Source organism: Triticum aestivum, chromosome 4B, assembly GCF_018294505.1.
Source record: "Triticum aestivum cultivar Chinese Spring chromosome 4B, IWGSC CS RefSeq v2.1, whole genome shotgun sequence".
Taxonomy (NCBI): domain Eukaryota; kingdom Viridiplantae; phylum Streptophyta; class Magnoliopsida; order Poales; family Poaceae; genus Triticum; species Triticum aestivum.
Genome location: NC_057804.1, coordinates 642,580,113 through 642,602,438, shown reverse-complemented (window position 1 = coordinate 642,602,438; position 22,326 = coordinate 642,580,113). Strand labels below are relative to the sequence as shown.

Below are 22,326 nucleotides of genomic sequence, written 5' to 3'. Positions count from 1 at the left end.
ACATCTCATTGCCGAAATAGTCTAAATGCATTGGGGGGCAACCATATCCAGACTGGGTAATTGAGAACAAGCTTACATTCTCTTGGGATTTGTGCAACTCTATTCGCCAGGAACTAATAGAAGGCGGGAAGCCTCATGATTTTGCTGCTGTAAAAGCTAGAATTGTGCAAATGATGCAGTCGCCCAGTGTTGTACCATCCAGTGTACCACTTAAAAAGTCGCAAAGTTTCGGCACCTCATTGCCGAAAGAGTCTCAAAGTATTAGGGGGCAATCTCATGACGAGTGGATGGAAATTGAGATGAAAAAGTTTAAAGCTCGCCAAGCTGAGATGTGGGCTAAAATTAGACGAGAGCGAGAAGCCTTGCAAATTCAAAAAGATACAGTTGTTGATTCAGGTAACAAAGAAAATTCGGTTATTAGAAAAGCTGAATCAAGTAGTATATATTCTGAGACCATCAAATTCAAAGAGGCAAGCATTATTGAGAAAAGGCATGGAAAGCATAGCAAAACAACCATACTTAATTTTCCGAAGTCAATGGAACCTACTTCCTGCCCTATGAGTTTCGTGCCATAAAAACTGACAAGCCTCAAGGACAAGAACCAGTAGCCGAACAAAGTTCGGCTGACATGGATCTTCAAAGCAATGATGTACAGAATCAAGAAAAAGATGATGACAAGGTGTTGGGGAGCCATCCAAAGACGAAGCAAGATGTTCTTCAAGTGGCACCACCATCATGCTCTCCCAACATATTTGAAGAGGTATGCATAGCGGGTAATTTACCTATTTTCAGATTTGGTCACAACTTTATTGTTGATGCATCTATTAGAAAAATCCTCATAGGTAATTTTAAAAGACCAATGAAGAAGGGTAATTTACTTGTTAGCAATAAAATTGTTTTAGAACATATCGGTCAACCAATTGTGCCATTTATAAAGGCCGATAATGACTTATTATTGCAGCCAAAGCTTTCCCCGTTGCTTTATCTAAAGTTCATATCTATTTGGGTAGCTTTGCTTATTTCATACTTGGCTTGCACTTGGTCTCAATTGAGACATGTATGTTCTAACTATTTTTATTTTAGAAATTTAGAGCCAAGGTTAAATTCTGTTGAGAAAACTGATGCTAGTATAATATCTTACCCAAAGACATCGGAGATAGAGTGCAAAACACAATGCATAGCCGAATGGTGTGATGCAAAATCTGAACCATTCGTTTGCTTAACTCCAAAGCCGTTCTCACAACAAGATCGGCTAGAGAATGAAAAGTTTACCTTCAATTCAAGCATGTGTGATCAAATATTTGATTTATTGTTGCAAAATAATTATATTAGAATTCTTGATCACCATGTTGAACCATCTGTCCAGGGATGAATGTATTGTAAGTTGCATGATTCGTCCAAGCATAATTTTGAGGATTGCAACATGTTTCGTCAAATAGTTAAATCGACCATTGATAAAGGACGATTGAAATTTGTTGAGACACCAAGAGATGACCAGTCGATTCCGATTGGTCCCGATGGTAGAAAGTTTTTGCATCGGCTGATTCAAGCCGATCCATTTGAAGAGAAGGTAAAAACTACAGGTGATGGGATCAAGCTTTCAAGTAAAGAAGTTGTTGAAGAGCATAATGAACATAATCTTGAGGGCAAGAATTTCATCGAAGCTACAATGGAGACGCCAAGGACTGGGGGGCAACAAGCAAATTCAATGATCGATGAAAGCAAACCAGAAGAAAACAAAGGCCGAAATAAGCGCAAGTGTAAGAGATCAAAAGTCACCTTCGTTGAACTATTGGATAAATATCAAAAGAAGAGTGAAGAGAAGCTTATCGGCCAAATCATGCAAAGAAACCAAGGTCACCCCCAAGGCGCAAATATGAGGATCGGTATTGGCAAAGTGATAATTTTAATGCAACATATTCATATCCTTATTTTGGGACACCAATGCCAATGCCATGGATGCTTCCCTATGCTCATATAGATACATATTCATCATGGGACAGGTATGATACAAGGGCACATTCTCCATCTTATTCTAGACCATCTCACCAATACTATGCAGCTCCAAGAAGATCAACATTTGAACAATCACGCTTCAAAGACCGTTTCAATCATAAGGAATCGGTCCAGAGCTCAAGGAAGAAGAAAGAGGTGGTCAAGCAGGTTTACCGCATTAAGAGAGATGGTCGTAAGAGTGCAATTTCAGATTTGATCTCAAATGAAAAAGAGCCAATTAAAGTGTTGACATTGGCTACTAAAGGCAATGAGACAAAGCAACCAATTATTGAGAATCGAAGTGCCAAATCTGAAGAAAAGAATTTGAGAGTGCACAAGGCCAAAAAGGAATTGCCATTGGTCAAAACAGAATCACAGCCGAGATGCCCGCTTGGCTTATCGTATTGGCAAAAGAAGAAATTACAAAAACTTAGTGCACAAGAACTTGAAGAAAGGAACATGGCATGGGTTCCCAAAGAAAGTGCTCAAAATAAGAATTATGTGCAAACTTCCATTACAAGAAGTGCGGCAAAGGTGAAGAAGGAAAAGTGTGAAAACTACGAAGGACCAAGCCGAAGGTTTCAACATCTTTGGTCTACACATTATCCATATTCTACAACTATGCCATTAATGCCTATGCCATGGAATTCGTCATCAGGTATGGTTGGTAACCCTTAATGGGCTTATTTTAATCCATGGATGCAATATAATTTCTTATATCATGAAAGGGTATTGCCAAATCACTATACATTTGATTAGCTACAAGTTTGTTGCTGATCCAAAGGGCCGAAATACTTGATTTGTCATTTCGTTTGTTTATTTCGGCTATATGTGCTTCGAATGAAGTTTACATGGTAATGGCCGATATTTATTTATCGTCCTAAGATTATGTCAATGCATGGTCGGTGTGGTATCCAAACATCGTCCTTAGTTCAATAGGAGACCAAAACAAGCCTCATACAACTTAAAATATGTTTGCACAATAATAAAAGCCGAATATGAAAATTTATTCGATTTGGAGCTTTTGATTGCTGTAAGTGCTATACAGATTGAGGCTTTCAGTGATTCGTTATAAGTAGTGCAACAAATATACAAGGGTTATCAATGTTTTGACGAATCACTTATAGTTTATCTTGGGATATGTCTAGATGCAAAATTTACCTTGGGTTGCTTTAATATCCTTCATATATCTAGACATGACAATTCGAAAGAGTTGGCACAGCAAGCATCCGGCTACTATGTTAACCATGGTGTATTGTATTATTTCTATCAATAGCCGATGCTAGGTCTTGTCAACATAGGTAAGGCTGAACCGAAGCCCACCGCTTTGGCCACTAATGAAACTTTTGTGCAGGCGAAGTAAGGATTGGAGAAAGTTTATTATTGATTATCAGCAAAATCCTAGCAAAAGGGTGAATAATATGGTTCCGAGGATGACCTTGAGATACATATCTATGGGACTTTATCATCGGATTGTTAAGGAAGTTGAGAAAGTTTCACCCAAGCTTGCGTCAAAATATTCACACAAGCAATGGCCGATATAAACTTATCGTCCTAAGAATATGCCAAAATGGCCGATGGAGTGTTGACATCGTCCTTAGATCAAGCCACGTGCAAGTTATTTTTCGGCACATTACGCCCCCAAGACTGCCTCGTACGGAAAAATGATCTACATAGATTGTCTTCGTCTCGTCGAAACGATCGATTTTCATATAAAAATCTTTCCAATCCGAGTTCGTATGCAAAAGTTAGAGCCGTCCGAATACAGCACTATCACGAGCCAAAAGTGGCACGCTCCACCAGACCCCCTGTGTGATGGGTAGCGCGAATAACAGCCTGTGTTGCACGAGCGATTTGACCCTCAAGATAAACTCTAATCAAAAAAACGTTCAACATAAAAGTTGTTCGTCTTGTCGAAACAGTCAAGATTGCTTTTGGGCTCGTTTCCATCCGAGGTCGTTTACTACCTCAAAAGTTACCCGCAAGGTGCAGCCAGTTTAAACCGAACAGTTTTGGAAAGTTTGGACAAAACCAATCCGAATTTGACTAGTGTTTTGGACGTGAATCCAAGCCTTTTCCTTGCACGGGAAGTCCAGCCGCCTCTTATATACCTGAGGGGTGATGGCCGATTGAACAACACACAATCGATCAATTCATCTACCACTTTTATCTTTTATCTTTTCTCCTTAACCCTAGTTCTTCTTCTTCCTCGTTCTTCGTTCGTTCTTCTTCATTGCAGGGCGGCGAACCTCGAGGCCCTAGGGGCGATCAGGTCGACCTAGGGCAGCTCATAGCCGCCGCGCGCCCAGACGGGGTCCCTCCCGGGCGTGTGGGGTTTCGGGTCCTCAAAAGCACCCGCCGGATTGCCTTGCGTACCGCGCTTCCGGCGGGTCTCCTTCGACGTGAGCTGCGGTGCATCACCCCCGGCGTCGAGGGTACACGGTGACGTGTTCGTGTGCGAACAGAACTTTAGCAATATCATCATCACTAGATATGTAGAAATCTCTCTTTGTATGTTTTATATGTATACATTATGTGAGCTGCAACATATGATTATGATTATCTATATGTGGTTTTGCGGTGGATATTTTGTCATGAGTTGAATAATTTCAAATATTGTTTCTAGGCAAATTTCATATGTTGTTGTCATTTCGATTGTAAGATTGGTTTGTCAATATATATTGGATCTCCGCTCTACTGGTCTATTATGGACAAGTTACAGTGAGGGGTTAATAATGAGAACAATGTTTTCGCAAAAAAGGAAAAAGAAAGAACAATGTGTATTAGATGAAGTAGACAGAGGGGCGGTATGATTAGCCTGGTGACAGAGAAGATTAAAGAGCTTGTTTCCGTTGGTATACTTTCTTGACTCGTCTCATTGAGGATAAAAAGTGAGTTTTCTAGCTATCTCAGAATTATTTTGTGTAATAGATTTACTCTCAACAATGTGTCCAAAGCTCTTATTGCAGTTCTCGGTAGCTTGATATTTATTACTTGGGTATTCATCGGTATGCTGCACCACAGGTGGAGTATTACCCAAGTGATTTACAATGTGTTGGGATCTTAGATGTATGGACACTATGAATCGACTTACAATTATTGGTATGACTATGCGTATCACTCGATTGATCAAATATCATGTTTATGCTTATTATTTTGTGCCACCATGATAGTGACGAATATATGGACCAGCAAGATATGGTTCTTGAATTCATGATGGTTCCGCTCGAAAAGGATCTCCCATAAGAAAGGAAGTAGTAGGCAACCCTCCTTCGATGCCATGAGTGCCGGTGATATACAAGTCAAATTACCTATCGGCCTGCCTCCCATCGCCGCTCAAGTGGAACCCTCGAAGGCACAAAGATACCGCGCCAACATTAGGAGAAGCGCCACTGCCATAGGAGGAGTCTTGAGATCGTGTGACATCAAGGGAACTAGAAAACACTCTACAAAACGTAAGAAAAGGGTCAATGTGGTGTATACTGACACCGTGTCTGACTCCTACCCCTGCATGCCCCATCGCACCGACATGGAGCGTTCCATATAGCTTGTGATGTATAGGGGATACCGGGGGCATCCTAGAAGGGGAGCTCTCCCTCTCCATAGATTTAGCCTACACCATGTAGCAGGATTCTGGCGCTTCACACTCGAATCTCCACCATCATCGGAACTTGTTGAGTCCCTCGCCATGCATTATAACTCATGGTATCCTCCACATATCTATAATAACTAAATAGATGATCCCCACTAATCTATTTCTCTACACATGCAAGCTATACACATCAGCAAGCTTCTGATTGGTCCACATCATGCAGCCAAGCTTCGTCATCATACCTTTCCAATTTAATTTTCCTTTCTGTTCTGCCGAGCGACGCAAAGAAACTCATTATCTTCCCTCCACGGAGTTGTCTCGCCTTCCTATCCCAAGCACCACAGTCTATTCATCTCCTCCATTAGATTCCTCTTGGTCCCAGGTTTCTCCTGTTTCATGCATCGCATTGATTAATTCATGTCCTCTTCGTCTCCTTCAAATTGCAGTAACTGATGGAACAATCCCAACACCTTCTCTACCCTTAAAGCTGTACAGCTGCGTTGTCCCCGCCGTCTCCACAGTAGCTGGGAGGCAGTGCCCCTGCTCTGACCTGAATCCCAGCCGTACCCCTCCTCAGTTGTGTTGTTCCTGTCACCTCCACCACAGGTGGGATCCTGGTAGGCAGTGCCCTCCGTTCTCAATCCCCTCCCCGTTCTACGAAAGCTCGATGACTATCTTCCAGTTTCTGATTTAGCAGGTTTTCGCCCGACGGGACAGATTTGCTGGCCTGTGTCATCCACTCTCATCGCCGGGTACTACCCGCGTGCTGGATGGACTAATCTCCAGCCCTTGCCGACGCCGACGGCTCGCCAAATAAGGTCATTATAGAGTTCCCCCTAATGCATGTCGCCCTCTACCTTTTGATTCCTTATGTCATGTCTATATTCAGTATGCTGATTTTGTTATAGTTGTCTTTTGATGCCACAGTTTGATCTCTGAATTCACTCAAATTGGTAGGAACGACACAAAAGACAGATTCTCACGTAGACACCAAGAAGCGAAGCCGGTGCAAGAAAAATAAATCGAGACCAAGCACCACTCAGACTTGCCAGCAACAAAACGAATGTCAGGACATGACTAATCACTACATCACAGATTGGAGGCACTTCAAGGAAATCCAAGTATGTAAAACGCCACAACTGAAAATTGGTCGTGCGACATTAGATTACTCCTGTTATCTGTATGTATATAGATTCAAGTCAAGGCAGTGGGAAGTCTTTTCAGGACATTAGACTATATCAGGTATGCCTGAATTGTTTATGCGGTTTGGTGTGTCGTTCCTACCACTGATATGCTTGCAGGACATATCAGGTATGGGTTGCAAGCAAGGGATATTAACATGTGTGTCCTGATAAGTGTACGCAAGAAACTAATGTTGGAGTAGGAGTTTTTCTATCTTCTAATCAGTTACATCCTCCGTTCCAAATTATAAGAAATTGTTCATTTCAGTCCGTACGTAGTACAGCTTTAATTGTTCATTAAAATATCCAAAACATCTGATCTATCACACAACCTGACCAGTGCAGATTACATTTACAATGCATAGAGACTGCTTCGATGCCACTAATTATTCTGTTTCTATCTTTTGGTCTACACCACGGTTGCCTTTCAATTATAAGAGCTAAAGAGCCATCTATTTTTTATCAAGCCATCGGAAGTTCAGATGTTTAAACAAAAGCACGTCGGTGCTCATGCTTTTCTCCGTGGCTAGATTCATGTATTGCAAGTGTGCTTTGCCACTCCAGTCGATTTCTATTTTCAAATGTCGCATAAATATCTGGCATACTCTTCCTACTACTACTTACTACTACTACTTACGAAGCCTTTTATCCCAAACAAGTTGGGGTAGGCTAGATATGAAACCCTTTCACGAGGACTTCCTAGGAGGTCACCCATCCTAGTACTACTCTCGCCCAAATGGGTTTCATACCCAAAAGACTGGCTAGTTTTTACGTTGGCTCGCCAAGCCTATCACAACCCTTAGATATGAAACCCTTTCACGAGGACTTCCTAGGAGGTCACCCATCCTAGTACTATTCTCGCTCAAATGGGTTTCATACCTATGGGACTGGCTAGTTTTTACGTTGGCTCGCCAAGCCTAACACAACCCTCCTCCTTTACCCGGGCTTGGGACCGGCTATGCCTAGAAGACATAGGCGGAGGCCTGGGATCTGGCATACTCTTCCTAAGCAAAATAAATCTTCTCTATGACCCACGTAAGGTTTCAGCTTTTGTGCTGCTCACCTTCTCTGTTATTTTCATATTTACGTACTCTTCTGGCGTTTCTTCTTTGTTATGCCTACTGTGTGTGTCTATCAAGGCCAATGGAAAGTCTTTCATCCCCCGGTGCTGCAGAACACACTCTCAGGTGATGTATTCCCTAATATGTGCAAAGGACATTATTTTTTGTACAATTCATCTCATCTTGCTTTTATAGTACAAAGGTTATATTGTATTAATGTCAAATATCTTATATATCATGCAAACATGCCACCTCATCATACAATTGCCAATCATGCATGTGGAAAGACCCACCATAATATTCAACATGTTGTTTTTCTCTTAATTACCCTACCTCTTTCAATAAATATTGTTACAACTATACATAATCAAATATAATAAGTTATATGTTTTTTTATTTTGGTTCTCATTTATTAATACAAGGTTTGCATCAACCAATTTCCGCAGCAACACACGGGGTATCCTCTAGTATAAGGAAAGAGAAAGGCAGGAAGTAGGTCTTTTACCCGCACTGGGGGTTGAAACTAGGTATATCACTCCCACCTCACCAGCGACCCTCGGTCTTGTGAACTTAACCATAAGGTCGCCTCTTCCTACTCCCCCTCCGTCGTTGATAGGGGCGGGTCCAGCCCACCAAGCCGCCCCGGGCCGCCTTTGAATACTGTAGCAATTGGTACACTATGTTGCTACAGTACACTAGCTAGGAATTTGGGCCTCATACCCCGGGCCTGGGTCCTGCGGGCTGGGACCTATCATCGCAGTTTTGTTTTTGCCAGAAACGCGAAACTAAAATATGATTTCAGTAGGTTAAGCTCGTTGATTTTCACTTCGATGCAGGAAACATGTCATAGTAATGATTGTGTGTGCTGCTCCAGTCGAATTAATCAAGAAATGTGCAGTTCAGACTTTTGTTTTGAAAAGGATGTGTAAGCTAGTGAACTTTGCCGCTGTGCGTCGCGTGTTGGTTCTCTGTTACAGATCGTATCAAACCTGTATGTACCTCATATATGTTCTTCTTTATCAGAAAGAAAAATACTCGTATATGTTCTCTGTAAATCAGCCTCTCGGTTGGAGGAACGACCATGTGTGCTGTGGATGAATGTGAGGTTGTTCATTTTCACCCACCTGAGCTCGATTCTATTGCAAGCGAACGTACGGCTTGCCACGCTGTTTTTATTCCATGAAAGGCAAAAAAAGAGATTATATACATCTCAAAACAACCATGCATTATATATAAAGCAACCATCATGTCCAAACATGAAGTTCAACTGACGAAAAGAAAAAACAAATTTGCCAGGCAACATCACAAACATGCTCAAAGATGCGTCCTACCACACACAAAGAATCGATCATGCCGCCTAGCCGATCCCTATTTCGCTGCCTAAAAAGCAAGTGTCAGTGATGCAAGAAGGACAGAAATTTAAACACGGAGTCTGTGGCACGCTACAAAAAGACTCGTTTAATCATCAAGTTCAAGCTCGCCGCATACACTAACCAGAAGAGACGGCCCCTCCTACCGGTATGTGTGGCTTAGACTTCCAAGAATTATCCAAGGTTTGGAGCCTGCCACTCGGACCCGAGAGCCTCATGGACAAGGTCTCATATGAGGAGCGCAACATGACATGAGAAGAAAATATGGGTCCCGGACTCTGGGACACCACACTGAGGGCATAGCCCATCGTCGGGCCGTGTCGCTTCGTCACTTGCGTCCACATGGGGGAGGTGATCGCACATAAGCTACCAAACGAAGATCTTGGCCTTCGAGGGAGCGACGTCTTCCACAAAGGAGTGATTCGCACCAGATTCAGAGCGCGGCCTAGTGCTACAATATGATGAGCAAACATAGAAGAGTCGTGATGGGGCATGGGGCCAAGAAGCCATGCCAGGTGAGTGATCATGCCGTGCAAGTGAATATTGTACAGTCGTAGCCTTGTTAAAGTAAGAGTATTAGTCCCATGAAAGACTCCCACGAGTCTAGGGTTTCCCCACCTTCCCCCTGGTGCCGTCGTCGATCTGCCTTGTCTTATGTCGCCTTAGGGCCATGGAGGTGTGGTGGATCTCGACCATTGCCGGTGGGTGGGCTCCTGCTTTGTTTTAGGGTGTTTTTAGTCTGTTTAGGGTTTGTGTCATGCTCAGGAAGGCGAGACGGCAGCGATTCCCTGAAAATAGAATAAGGTTCTCCCAACTTAGCCCCCATTTCGGCAGCGCGTCTTGCGTCGTCGGTGAGCATGTGGAGGCGCGTCTTCGACGCATCTCGCGGGATTCGGCTGGCATTTGTCTTCATTGGATCCATGTGGATCGAGCTTCATTGGTCTGTGTTCATATATATACGGGTAGCATCCTTCTGGTCTACACTTCACTTCGTCGATACCGGTTGTTGTTCTGGTATACTGGTCCTTTGGGGCCTTAGCATGACGGCTTCTCGATTGTCTGCTACGACAAAATTTGCTCGGCTTGTGTAAGGGAGGGGTGATGATGGCGGTAGGCATTCAACACATTCCAGTGCTTATAATCATTGCTAAGTGGTCGACGAACATGAATGCACTTGTTACTTACAGAGTTTCTTTGCAATGCCATAATATTTGATGAATACATTGAAGTTTTTTACTCCCTCCGTCCCAAAATTCTTGTTTTAGATTTGTCTAAATAAGAATGTATCAAGTCACATTTTAGTATTAGATACGTTCATATCTAGACGAATCTTAGACAATAATTTTTGGACGTAGGGAGTTTGTTTTTTAAGGGAAGGGGGGAGTATGTTTTTTAAATGTTCATATGTTTGTAGTACTGACGAGGCTTCCACACGAAAAAAAAAAGTAGTATAATACCCGCGTGCCGCTCCTTCGCCCAGCTCTCCCAACACAAGGGAAGGGCATCTCCCCGAGCGCCCGCGCCCACGCCCACAACCTGCTCGTCCAGAACGCCGGCAGGCTGGCCGACCACCCCGCCATGGCCCACGCCCTCGAGCAAGTGCCCGCGTGGGGGCTCTCCTTACCGAGCAGGCGTTCGCGTTCCTGGAGGCCGCGGCGAGGTCGAGCGTGGATGAGACGGTGAGGGCGACTCTGAGGACTTTGGACGGTGCCGACAGCCTGTGCCTCCCGCTGGTCCAGGGCTCCAGGCATTGGCCTAGATCGGCGAGTTCGACGTGGCCGTGTTTGTGATCGAGGAGGGTCAGCTACTAAAACGTCATGATGCCGGCGACTTTGAGGGCGCCTGCCAGGTGTTCGACGAAATGTGGAAGGGGAGCTACTACCCCAATGCCAACTCCTGGACTACCTCATCTGGAGCCTACTCAAGAACAGCAGAACCACCGAAGCGTGCGACCTCGTTGTGGCCATGGAGAGGTCTGAATTCTGAACCTGATGACATCCAGAAATCACTGATGTATGAGATCATAAGATGATCACGTACCACGCATGTAAAGCAGGGAAGATGGATTCGGCAAGAGATTCTCGATCAGATGTTCCTGGAAAAGCTGACGCCAAGGATTACAATCCACACATCAAGGGGTATTTCTATACCGGGAGAATCGAAGATGCCTGGGAGTATGTCAGGGCTATAAGCATCAGGGACACACGCCCCACAAACAAGAACTACAGCCTACTCACATGTTGTTGCGCAAGTCTGGAAGGGTCATCGAAGTGAGAAGTGTCCTGCATAAGTTGATGGGAATGGGCCCCATGCCTGATCATGTTAGAGTTCCAAAGATTTGCACAAGATGGGAAGGGGAGATCTGTCTGCTGAATAGAAGTCCTTGTTTCAGAAATTCATTGGGAAATCAGGTTTGGAACACTGATTTGTTTTTGAACTTTTATATGTCGACTCACCTAGTTGAGTGAAAATTGCTTGTCTATATACGATATGCATGTGCCATTATGCTCTTCATTCCTCTCCACCCCATGTATAAGTAGATATCTTTGCCCTAACTCAGAAGGACGCATTCCCTACTTTGTATAGATAAAAACATACATTAGCAGAGCAAATGGGCAAAGCCATTTGACATGGATGTATTAGCTACCTATGAAATGACTCAAACTGGATTCAGAAAGGAGAAAAACATAAAACAGTACATTACTATTCTTCTTTACATGATCTTCTGTTGCTTGCTACTATCCTGCCAATTCTTTGCTTCATCAGACATGCATGTGTCTGAGGCCACATGCTTTATTCTAAGGATCTCAGTAGAAACTTGTCCCATATCAGGCCGCTCTTTGGGTGATGCCATGGAGCAAGAGAGGCCTATTCTTAGAAGTGGAATAACGCAATTCTCCATCATGTCAGTTGCATTGCTGTTATCTTGTAGCATTGTAGGGTCAACAACCTCATGAATATTCTTCGTAAATGCTCTATCAACAAATTCATGAAGGCTTATACCATCGTTAAATTTTTCATCAGTTGGACTACACCCTGTTATCAGTTGTAACAGAAGCACTCCGAAGCTATAGACATCACCCTTGGTTGATATCTCTTCGCTCATTCCATACTCTGCATTTACATGTAAAACACATAATAAAATTAGAGAATCGTCATTGTTTGTACAACTCCATAAGGAACAAACAGAACCATTATCTTCCAAAAAGCTTATCTCACCTGGTGGGATGTATCCTATGGATCCTTTTAAGCGGCTCAAACTTGCTGAACTATCTTGGTGTGCATTTGCTGTGCTGAACAAGAATCTTGCTAGGCCAAAGTCAATGACGTGCGCAGCCATGTCAAGACCAAGAAGTATATTGCTTGGCTTCAAGTCGCAGTGTATAACTGGAGGTGCACACTGATTGTGAAGGTAATCCAAAGCAACTGCCACATCCAAGGCTATGTTAGTCCTTTGGCTTAAACTCAGAATATTCTTTTCACCATCTTCAGGATCTTTTAGATGCAGCCACATTTCTAGGTTCCCATTTGGCATGTATGGGAACACTAGGGCCTTGAAATCTGCCCCGGTATGATCCACAGAAGAGCATGAGGTAATGATTTTTACAAGATTCCGATGGCGAACATTTCTTAGGGCTTCACACTCTGCTATGAAGCTCCTATCTGCCCCATTAATGTCAAGGTCAAAAATCTTGATGGCAACTTGATCTGCTTGAAACTGCAGACTTCCCTTATAAACCCTTCCAAATGATCCAGAACCAATTAAGTTTGCAGAAGAAAACCTATCAGTTGCCCTTAGCAAGTCTTCATATGATATCTGCTCAAATGATATCTTCTGTATTTTCTTTATGTGCTCATTGTGATATTGCAAATGGGGAGTTTCTTGCATCCTTTTCCTCCAATAAATTGTTACAATACAAGAGAGAAGGATTGCAGTGGCAGCAACAATTGGCAATAGAATCACCAGGACAAGAACCAGTAGCTTCTGCTTTTTTTTGCTGTCAGCCAGTGCCATACAAAGAGACATACCTCTCGTTGGGATGATTGTACAAAGATGATCATTTCCTTCGATTGAGACTGCACCAGCGATGTCAAAAACACCTCCGGTCGGAACTGCTCCATCAAAATGGTTGAAGGATAAATTCAGGTCTTGAAGTGATTTCAAGGATTTGAGGAACTCCGGTACTTTTCCAGACAAATTGTTCCCAGAAATATCCATGTGTTTTATGCTGACTAAGTTGGCAAATGTTTGAGGAATCCTTCCTGCAAATAAGTTGTTTTGCATCTGAAGATACTCCAGGTCAACACACTGGCCGAGAGTTGATGGGATGTTGCCAGTCAACCTGTTATTTGACATGTTGATTTTCTTCAGATGAAGGAGACTTCCAACTTCATCTGGCATTCCTCCAGACAAGTTGTTGTTTGACAAGTCCAGCTCTATAGAAAGCGTAGAGATTGTCAAGATTTTACTTGGTATACGCCCATCTAGTGAGTTGTGAGCAAGGTTGAGTATGGTGAGTTGAGTGCATCGTGCTATACTTGCAGGTATTCTTCCACTGAAGTTGTTATGATCCAATTCCAGCATACTCAGCTGGACAAGATTGCCAACAGTATCTGGAATCTGACCTAAAAGCCTGTTATGCGCAAAGGATAGCTTTACCAATTTGTTCAATTTCCCAATTGTTGGTGGTATATTACCAGTGAAAAAATTGTATTCCATGTACAATATACTGAGGCTCTTAAGGTTGCCAATCTCCGGTGGTATAGGTCCAGAAATTTGGTTGCTATTCAGCCACAACGAGTCAAGACTATTTGAAAGATTTCCAATAGAACTTGGCAATTTTCCATTGAGATTGTTTCCATCCAGGGCCAGCATGTTCAATCTGGAGCAGTTAGATAGTGAAGAGACAAATCCCCAGTCATCTGCTTCTAGCTCGTTGGCTGCCAAATCGAGATGCACTAAATTTGGCAGCGAGCCGAAGAATGGTATGAATCCAATAAATCTATTATTGTTCAAGTCAAGCCAGCGTAGGTGGTAAGCTTTGAGAAGAGAGGCTGGGATTGGTCCATCAAAATTGTTTCCTGAGAGTATTAAGTCCTCGATATTATGCAGGGTGTAGCCGACGTCGAAGGGTAATATTCCAACAAGTGAGTTGTCTAATGCGCCAAGACTTCTCAGGGATGACATGTTGAATATAGAGGGTGGAACAGCTCCAGATAAGTTGTTTGTACTCAAGGTCAATATCTCTAATGTTGGAATATAACCTAAGCTCTCGGGGATGCTCCCAACTAAATGATTGTCTGCGAGATGAAATTTGGTTGCTATTCAGCCACAACGAGTCAAGACTATTTGAAAGATTTCCAATAGAACTTGGCAATTTCCCATTAAGATTGTTTCCATCCAGGGCCAGCATGTACAATCTGGAGCAGTTAGATAGTGAAGAGACAAATCCCCAATCATCTGCTTCTAGCTTGTTGCATGCCAAATCGAGACGCACCAAATTTGGCAATGAACCGAAGAATGGTATGGATCCAATAAATCTATTACTATTAAGGAGAAGCCAGCGTAGGCGGTAAGCTTTGAGAAGAGAGGCTGGAATTGGTCCATCAAAATTGTTCCCCGTGAGTATTAAGTACTCAATATTTTGGAGGGTGTAGCCGATGTCGAAGGGTAATCTTCCGACAAGTGAGTTGTCGAATGCGGCGAGACTTTTCAGGGATGACATGTTGAAGATAGACGGTGGAACCGGTCCAGATAAGTTGTTTGCACTCAAGACCAATTTCTCTAATGTTGGAATATAACCTAAGCTCTCCGGGATGCTCCCAACTAAATGATTGTTTGTGAGATGAAGACGAAGTAGGGAAGAAAGGTTCCCTAGTGAGGAAGGTATTCTTCCTGAAAGATGGTTTTCCCCTAAATAGAGATGCTTAAGAGGGGAAGAGATGACAGTAACAGAAGGTATGGAACCAACGAAATTGTTCTGTGCGAGGCAAATGGCACCAAGTGACAAAGTGTTGAGGAGAGCCTTTGGGAGTTCTCCAGTAAGACTATTGCTCATGAGCCTAAGTACTTGAAGAGATGAACTATTTGCCAAGGACTCGGGGATGACCCCTCCAAGAGCATTGATCCCGAGATCAACATATGTGAGATGACGGCAGCTGCCCAAAGACGGCGGTATGTTGCCAGTAAGTGTGTTGCTGGCCAGATCTAATATGCGCAGCTCAGGAAGGTTTGCGAAAGCAGGAGGGATGCTCCCTTGGAGCTTGTTTTTGCTAAGGTTAATCTCTTGAAGGTGCTTGCATTCGCTAAGTCTAGCTGGGATCTCTCCGCTGAGGGAATTTTTCCTCAAGCCCAGGACTTGGAGTTGGGAACATGCAGAGAGTTGGGGCGGGATGGTACCTTCCAAAGTGTTCATGCTGAGGTTGAGGTTGGTGAGTCGGCTCAGGAGGCCAAGCTCGGACGGCACGCCGCCACCAAAGCTGTTGTTGGACAGCTGGAGCCTTGCCAGCCAAGTGAGATTAGCGATGCAAGGTCGGATGGAGCCCGAGATGCCTTGGGATTCAAGGTCTAGCGCGATGACACGCTGAGGGGACATCGCACCGCAGGTAATCCCGTGCCAGTTGCAGAACTCCATGGACACGTTGCTCCATGAAGTTAGAACCCCGGCGGGTGCCGAGAGGCCGGACTTGAAGCACAGGAGGGCCTGTCTATCGCTCTCTGATTCATCGCAGATGCCTAGTAATGGTAGGCTGCAGAAGAAACCCAAGAAGAGGCAGAGGAGCCGACAGAGGCCTGGAAACAACAAAGTTTCCATTACTCTGCTATTGGCCTGGCTGAATGGAAGCTCTCGCTTTGCAAGAGGATGTTTAAGTGTGGTGTGATGGTACAGCTCACTGAACCCACTTTAAATAGAAGGGCGGCAATGCAATTTGATCATTCAGTTCTGACGGAGGAGCAGGTACGCAATACCATAACAGAATGTGTGATGACACTGATGATGCTGGCACACACACGTAACCAAGTGACGTACGATAGAAAAGAAACACCTAGTTTAGGGTAAGCATATGATTGACCGACTACTCGTGCTGTAAGCAAAAAACATGCAGGCCCAGGTCTGCGGGAAATGCACTGGTAGATTAATGAGGCAAGAAGCTTCCTCACAGGAGAGAGGCAGAGAAATGTTTCAAAGGTGAGGATGCAGGTTAATAGTTAGAACAAATATAATCGTTTGGTTGCGGTCCTCTCCAGCCAAACTAATGGTTTCTTCAACTTCAAGTGGGAATATACTATCCCTGGCTAGAAAAACCCTCAGAATACGAATCCAATAGAGTAACTGGGCTCGGACGACTGAGACACAAAAGTAATCTTATGGAAGCAATAGCTACTAGCTACTATAGCTAGCAACTCCGAAAACGATATCCGCATTGAGCCAAACTGTGCCAGCGCCACAATATTTGTCTGAAGTGCAGCCTTCTCTCTATTCTTTGACGGGTATGGTCTGAAGTAGCATAGTCTCGTCTTCGTCTTCGCACATGGTTGGTATGAACGGACGTGTTCCGTCTTTAATTATTCAATATTTATTCGTTATTTTGACTAGTTGAACGCGTGTGGTAGTTGTAGTTCACTGGGTAAGAATGAGATAGGTAGCTAAACTGAGTGCCTTGGTGAGACGAATCCGGTAGATGGAGTAACTCGACTCGGACGACTGAGACTTAATAGACATCTTATGGAAGTAATAGCTTACTAGCTAGCAACTCCGAAAATGAAATCCGCAATGAGCCAAACTGTGCCAGCGCCACAATTTTTGTCTGAAGTGCAGTCTTCTCTCTATTCTTTGACGGATATGGTCTGAAGTAGTATAGTCTTGTCTTCGTCTTCGCACATGGTGGTATGAGCCGCGTTCCCTCTTTAATTATCCACTATTTATTCGTCATCTTGACTAGTCGAACGAGTGTGGTAGCTCACTGGGTAAGAATGAGATAGATAGCAGAGCTGAGTGCGTTGGTGATATCAATCTTGCATGTATAAGTACCCACGCAGGCGGCTTGTCTGGAGGCAGTCATCAGTGATAGAACCACCTACTACTCAAGTACTGATCAACTACTAAGCTGTCCCTTTGCATAGGTACCAAGTGAGAATCAATGGCGGCATATACGGGCTCCCAGCTAGTCATGTCGCACAGGAAGGGACGTCTGTTGAGCTCTCGTTCCTCCTCATCCTCCGTCGGGCGAATAACTGTTACGCCTCGGGTTGCTCAAGTAGACCGAGTCACTCGGGCCGTCCAGCATCCTCCACCCGCTCCAGGTTCACTCGGCTACTTATCTACTCTGCATGCACCCATTCAGTAATTAATTACACACATCTTCTTGCTAACATATATACTCCATGGCATTGCAGTTTCAGATGGACCTCGTCCTGATGGTTCATGGAGCACACTTCAGGTCGGTCTGGCCAACACGACGGACCAGACTCATACGGGTTGTGGTGAACCTCCCTGCGGAGACAAAAAGACCTATTCTTCGAACGGAACTGTCACGTCCGTTGGTGCGTCCCAGGACTCCAAGGCCAAAGAGGATGGCTCAGACACGGCCCAAGAGAAAGAGGAAGCCCAATCACCCTTTTGATCCAGCTACGTGGGAGTTGTGAGGATAATTAACCGAGGGCTGAGACGAGTGAGGCATCTGAGTAACTGAGTTATCATTTGGCTGTAATCTGTTCTCCCTTCCCCTGTTCCCCTGTTCCCCTCTCGAACCCACCCTTCTTCCTCCTCCAGATCCTCAATCTCCTTCCCCAAAAACCTTGTATCTGGATATGAATCAGTGCTTGATAGCAAAGAGGAACGTAACAGAAACTAATGGCGTCTATGCGCTCCCAGCTGGTGCTACTCGTGTCGCAGCAGGGGAAGCGGCTGTGGAGCTATCTTACCTTCCTTAGATTGCAGGAGCACGTGCTGTGTTGTGTTTAGTATAAACTCAATTGGACAGAGTATAAACTCAATTTGCTGAATAAATTTTCCCCAACAGTGTTGTATTTAGTATAGACTCAATTGCACAGACCATGTGCTGAGCGCTTATCGCTTTCTTTTGGTTATAATAAAGCTTTTGTTGTTAGTAATTTGGGCCGGAGTGGAGGTCTTGTGATCTTTTGGAATGAGAAAATAAAGCTTGAAGTTAAAGGGTACTCAAAATATCATATAGATGCGGTCGTTGAAGAGCTGGGTTCTGAAATCTATTGCCGTATCGGACGTCCAGCCCTGGCTCGTGATTGGAGACTTTAACGAGGCCCTTCATCGCCTATGACGGGATTGGTCAGCGAAGCCAGTAGCAGCTTGATGGCTTCAGGGATGCATTGGATATATGTAGCTTGGCTGATCTAGGCTATTCTGGTAGGCCATGGGCATTTGAGAAAAAAGTCGCTGGTGGATCCTATACTAGAGTCAGACTGGACAGAGCAGTAGCTGATCCTTCGTGATGTGCTTGCTCAGATCATGTACCGTTTGCGCACGAGGAGGGGTGTGTGTCCTTTTAAATATGAACTTATGTGGTAGATGCACCCCAAACTGAATAAGCCGCGGCGGTGCACTAGGCTCGACCGGCGCGTGTATGGGCGCGGGCCGGACGCATCGGGTGCACCGGGTGCGCGGGGTAGGGCGTGCGTGTAGGTGTGCGTGTGGTGCGTGGGAGTGTCCACGCAGGTGAACACCGCACGGGCGCGTGCGCGGCATAGCCGTTGGCGATCCGGGAGACGCGGTGCGCACGCGGTCCGTTGAGGGCTTGGCGCGGGGAGCGCGCACGCCGAGCGGGCCGGACCGGGTGGCGTAGTGGGCAGGTGCGTGCGGGTCGTGGCCCGGCGTTGTCCAGGTATAAGAGTCGCCGCGGCGATCGTTGTAATGGTGGTGAGTGTGTGCTGAGTTCGAGCTCAGGGAAAGGTGTTCGTGCACCGGAAAATCGCCTCGCCGTGTCCATGTTCTTCTTCCTCCTTCCCTTCTTTCTTCCTTGAGTGAACCACGGCAACAGAGAGAGCACGGAGGCGGGCGGCGAGGGGTTGGCGGTTCTAACAATTGGCATCAGAGCCACGTGAAGCTCAGGGCGCACCGGCGATGTCGATCGTCCCGTACGCCGGCAGAGCGGGCGGATCGCTACCGCAGTCGGTGCCGCTGCTCACCGGCGACAACTACACGGCGTGGTCGATCAAGGTGGAGGCGAATCTTGATGCAGCCTGGCTGTGGGAGGCGGTGGTGGTGCCGGAGGACGCGGCGGTGGCCGTCATCGCGAAGAAGGACAAGCCCGCGCACGCCTACCTGCTCGATGCACTCGCCGAGGACCTGCTGCTGCAGGTGGCGTCGAAGAAGACAGCGGCCGAGGTGTGGGCGAGCTTGAAGGCCAGGTTTGTGGGCGCGCACCGCGTGCGCACGGCGAGGCTCGGCACACTCCGGGGAGAATTTGAGCTCCTACGCATGGCGTAGTCCGAGTCTCTGGACGCGTTCGCTGGGAGGCTCGGTGGCATGGCGGCGCGCTACGCGGCACTGGGCTCAACCCTGGAGGATGCGGCGCTCGTCAAGAAGCTGCTTGACTCGGTGCCGAACCGCCTGTACGCGGCGGTGGCCGGGATCGAGCAGTTCTGCGACGTCGGCACGATGCTGTTTGAGGATGCGTTGGGCCGGCTGAAGGCATTTGACAAGCGGCTGCGGCGACGCGATCAGGCAGGCGGCGAGCGAGTTCACGGCGAGGTGTTGTACACGGCGGCGCAATGGCGGGCGCGGGAGCGGCGTCATGGCCGTGTGCGAGACGACGAGGACGCACGCAGCAAGGTTTCGGGCTTCGGCGGGAACCGGCGCGGCCGCTGCTACAAGTGCGGCGAACGCGGGCATTTCAAACGAGAGTGCCCGCAGCTCAAGAAGACACCGGCGGCGGAGCGGGCACTGCTGGCGGACGGCGATGTGGAGGACGCGGGCTGCTCTGAGCCGCGGCTTAGGGCGTGAGTGTTGGGTGAATAAGCCGCGGCGGTGCACTAGGCTCGAGACCGGCGCGTTTATGGGCGCGGGCCGGACGCGTCGGGTGCACCGGGAGCGCGGGGTAGGGCGTGCGTGTGGTGCGTGGGAGTGTCCACGCAGGTGAACACCGCATGAGCGCGTGTGCGGCATAGCAGTTGGCGATCCGGGGGACGCGGTGTGCATGCGGTCCGTTGAGGGCTTGGCGCGGGGAGCGCGGGAGAGCGCGTCGTGCACGCGCGCCGAGCGGGCCGGACCGGGTGGCGTAGTGCGCAGGTGCGTGCGGGTCGTGGCCCGGCGTTGTCAAGGTATAAGAGTCGCCGCGGCGATCGTTGTAATGATGGTGAGTGTGTGCTGAGTTCGAGCTCAGAGAAAGGTGTTCGTGCACGGGAAAATCGCCTCACCGTGTCCATGTTCTTCTTCCTCCTTCCCTTCTTTCTTCCTTGAGTGAACCACGGCAACAGAGAGAGCACGGAGGCAGGCGGCGAGGGGTTGGCGGTTCCAACAGAATCAAGATGGAAGAAGAATCCTTCAAGCATGTCAGTTAAGAAGGTGCATGAGAAACTTCTGTCGCTGTCAGGCCTTGCAAACTGGGATCGGCAAACTTTCGAAAGTGTGAGAGCGGAGATTAAATAACTGAATAGAGAGTTGGAGATTATGCGCAATGTTCATGCTCGTGTCGGCCCTATTCATGTCGAGTTCAAGACCAAACAGCGCCTTGTGAAATTATACTAACGGTGGAGACCTTTGGAAGCAAAGATCAAAAGTTGAATGCCTTTCTCATGGTGATAAAAAAGACGTGTTACTTTCATCTTCGGGCCTCTATGCGCAGAAGATTTTTTTTTTTTTTGATAAAATCCCTTGCTAGAGCGAATGGTGGGGTGATTGACAACCAAGTTGAGTTGGAGGTTGTTACAACTCAAATCTATAAGGAGCTATTCACTTCTGAAGGAATGTCGAATATGCAAGGAGTTTAAACTCCATCCCCAATAAAATCACCCTTGAAATGCGTGCCTTCTTGCCAGCTCCTTCATACAGTTGAAGAGGCAAAGATGCTTTGTTTCAAATGTTCCCTACTAAAAACCCGACTGGATGGATTCCCAACACGCTTTTTTCAGAAACAGTGGGATAGATATCTATGGGGATGAGGTGACAAAGGTTGTTCTTCGAATTGTCGAGGGTGAAGAGAGTGCGGAGAGCGTCAATAATACATGCCTGGTCCCTCCCAAGGTAAAGAATCCAATCTTGCTTGCACAATTCCGCCCCATAAGCCTTTGCATTGTCCTTTATAAGATTATTTCTAAAGTGATTGCTAATCAGTTGAAAGAAGTGCTTCCGGAGATTGTTTCAGCTGGTTTCAGGCGATCTCATCACAAATAATATTACTGTTGTGAATGAGTATTTATACTTCATGAAGAGAAACAGAACTTTAATGAACCGTCATTATGCACTAAAATTGGACATGACGAAGACATGAAGACATATTTCTTCCAGACAGAATGGGTATAATTCTGATGAATTTTGTCAAGTCTGTCTAATACTCAATTTTGTTGAATGGGAAGAAGTTTGAGGATTATAAATCGTCGAGAGGTATCCGTCAGGAAGACCCCATATCATCTTACATGTTCTTGTTGCCAGCAGAGGGCTCTTCAGGCTTCCTCAAATCTAGAGATCATTTATCTCAGATTGGTGGAATTCAAGTGGCTCCATCGGTGCCATGCATTAACCACCTTTTATTTGCATACGGTAGCTTGTTGTTTTTCAAAGCAAGCGGTTTAGGTGCGATCACTAGTAGAAAAGAGGGCTTTGGTCCACCCCGGGTTAGCCCATTAGTCCCGGTTCAGTCTAGAACCGGGACTAATGGGGGCATTAGTCCCGGTTCGTGCGCCCAGGGGCCACGTGGGCCATTTGTCCCGGTTCGTCTGGACCTTTTAGTCCCGGTTGGTGCCACGAACCGGGACTAAAGGGTGCGATGCCCATTAGTCCCGGTTCGTGGCACCAACCAGGACTAAAGGGTTGGACCTTTAGTCCCGGTTCGTGCCACCAACTGGTACTAATGGGGTTTGAGGCATTAGTACCGGTTCATGGCACGAACCGGTTCTAAAGGTCCCATTTTCAAACTCCAACCCCCCCCCC

General features: G+C 46.1%; 1 protein-coding gene and 1 pseudogene across 1 annotated transcript; one reads left to right on the top strand and one right to left on the bottom strand.

The window, feature by feature from the left end:
- Window positions 1-9,684: 9,684 nt before the first annotated feature.
- On the top strand, window positions 9,685-11,576 carry LOC123090333 (uncharacterized; annotated as a pseudogene).
- Window positions 11,577-11,908: 332 nt separating this feature from the next.
- Window positions 11,909-16,146, bottom strand: LOC123089542 (receptor kinase-like protein Xa21). Its single transcript, XM_044511195.1, has 3 exons — window positions 14,679-16,146; window positions 12,419-14,140; window positions 11,909-12,313 (listed from the first exon to the last, which is right to left on the bottom strand). The coding sequence occupies exons 1-3, from the start codon at window positions 16,012-16,014 to the stop codon at window positions 11,913-11,915; spliced, it is 3,459 nt and encodes a 1,152-aa protein (XP_044367130.1). The 5' UTR covers window positions 16,015-16,146; the 3' UTR covers window positions 11,909-11,912.
- Between the last annotated feature and the right edge of the window lie 6,180 nt (window positions 16,147-22,326).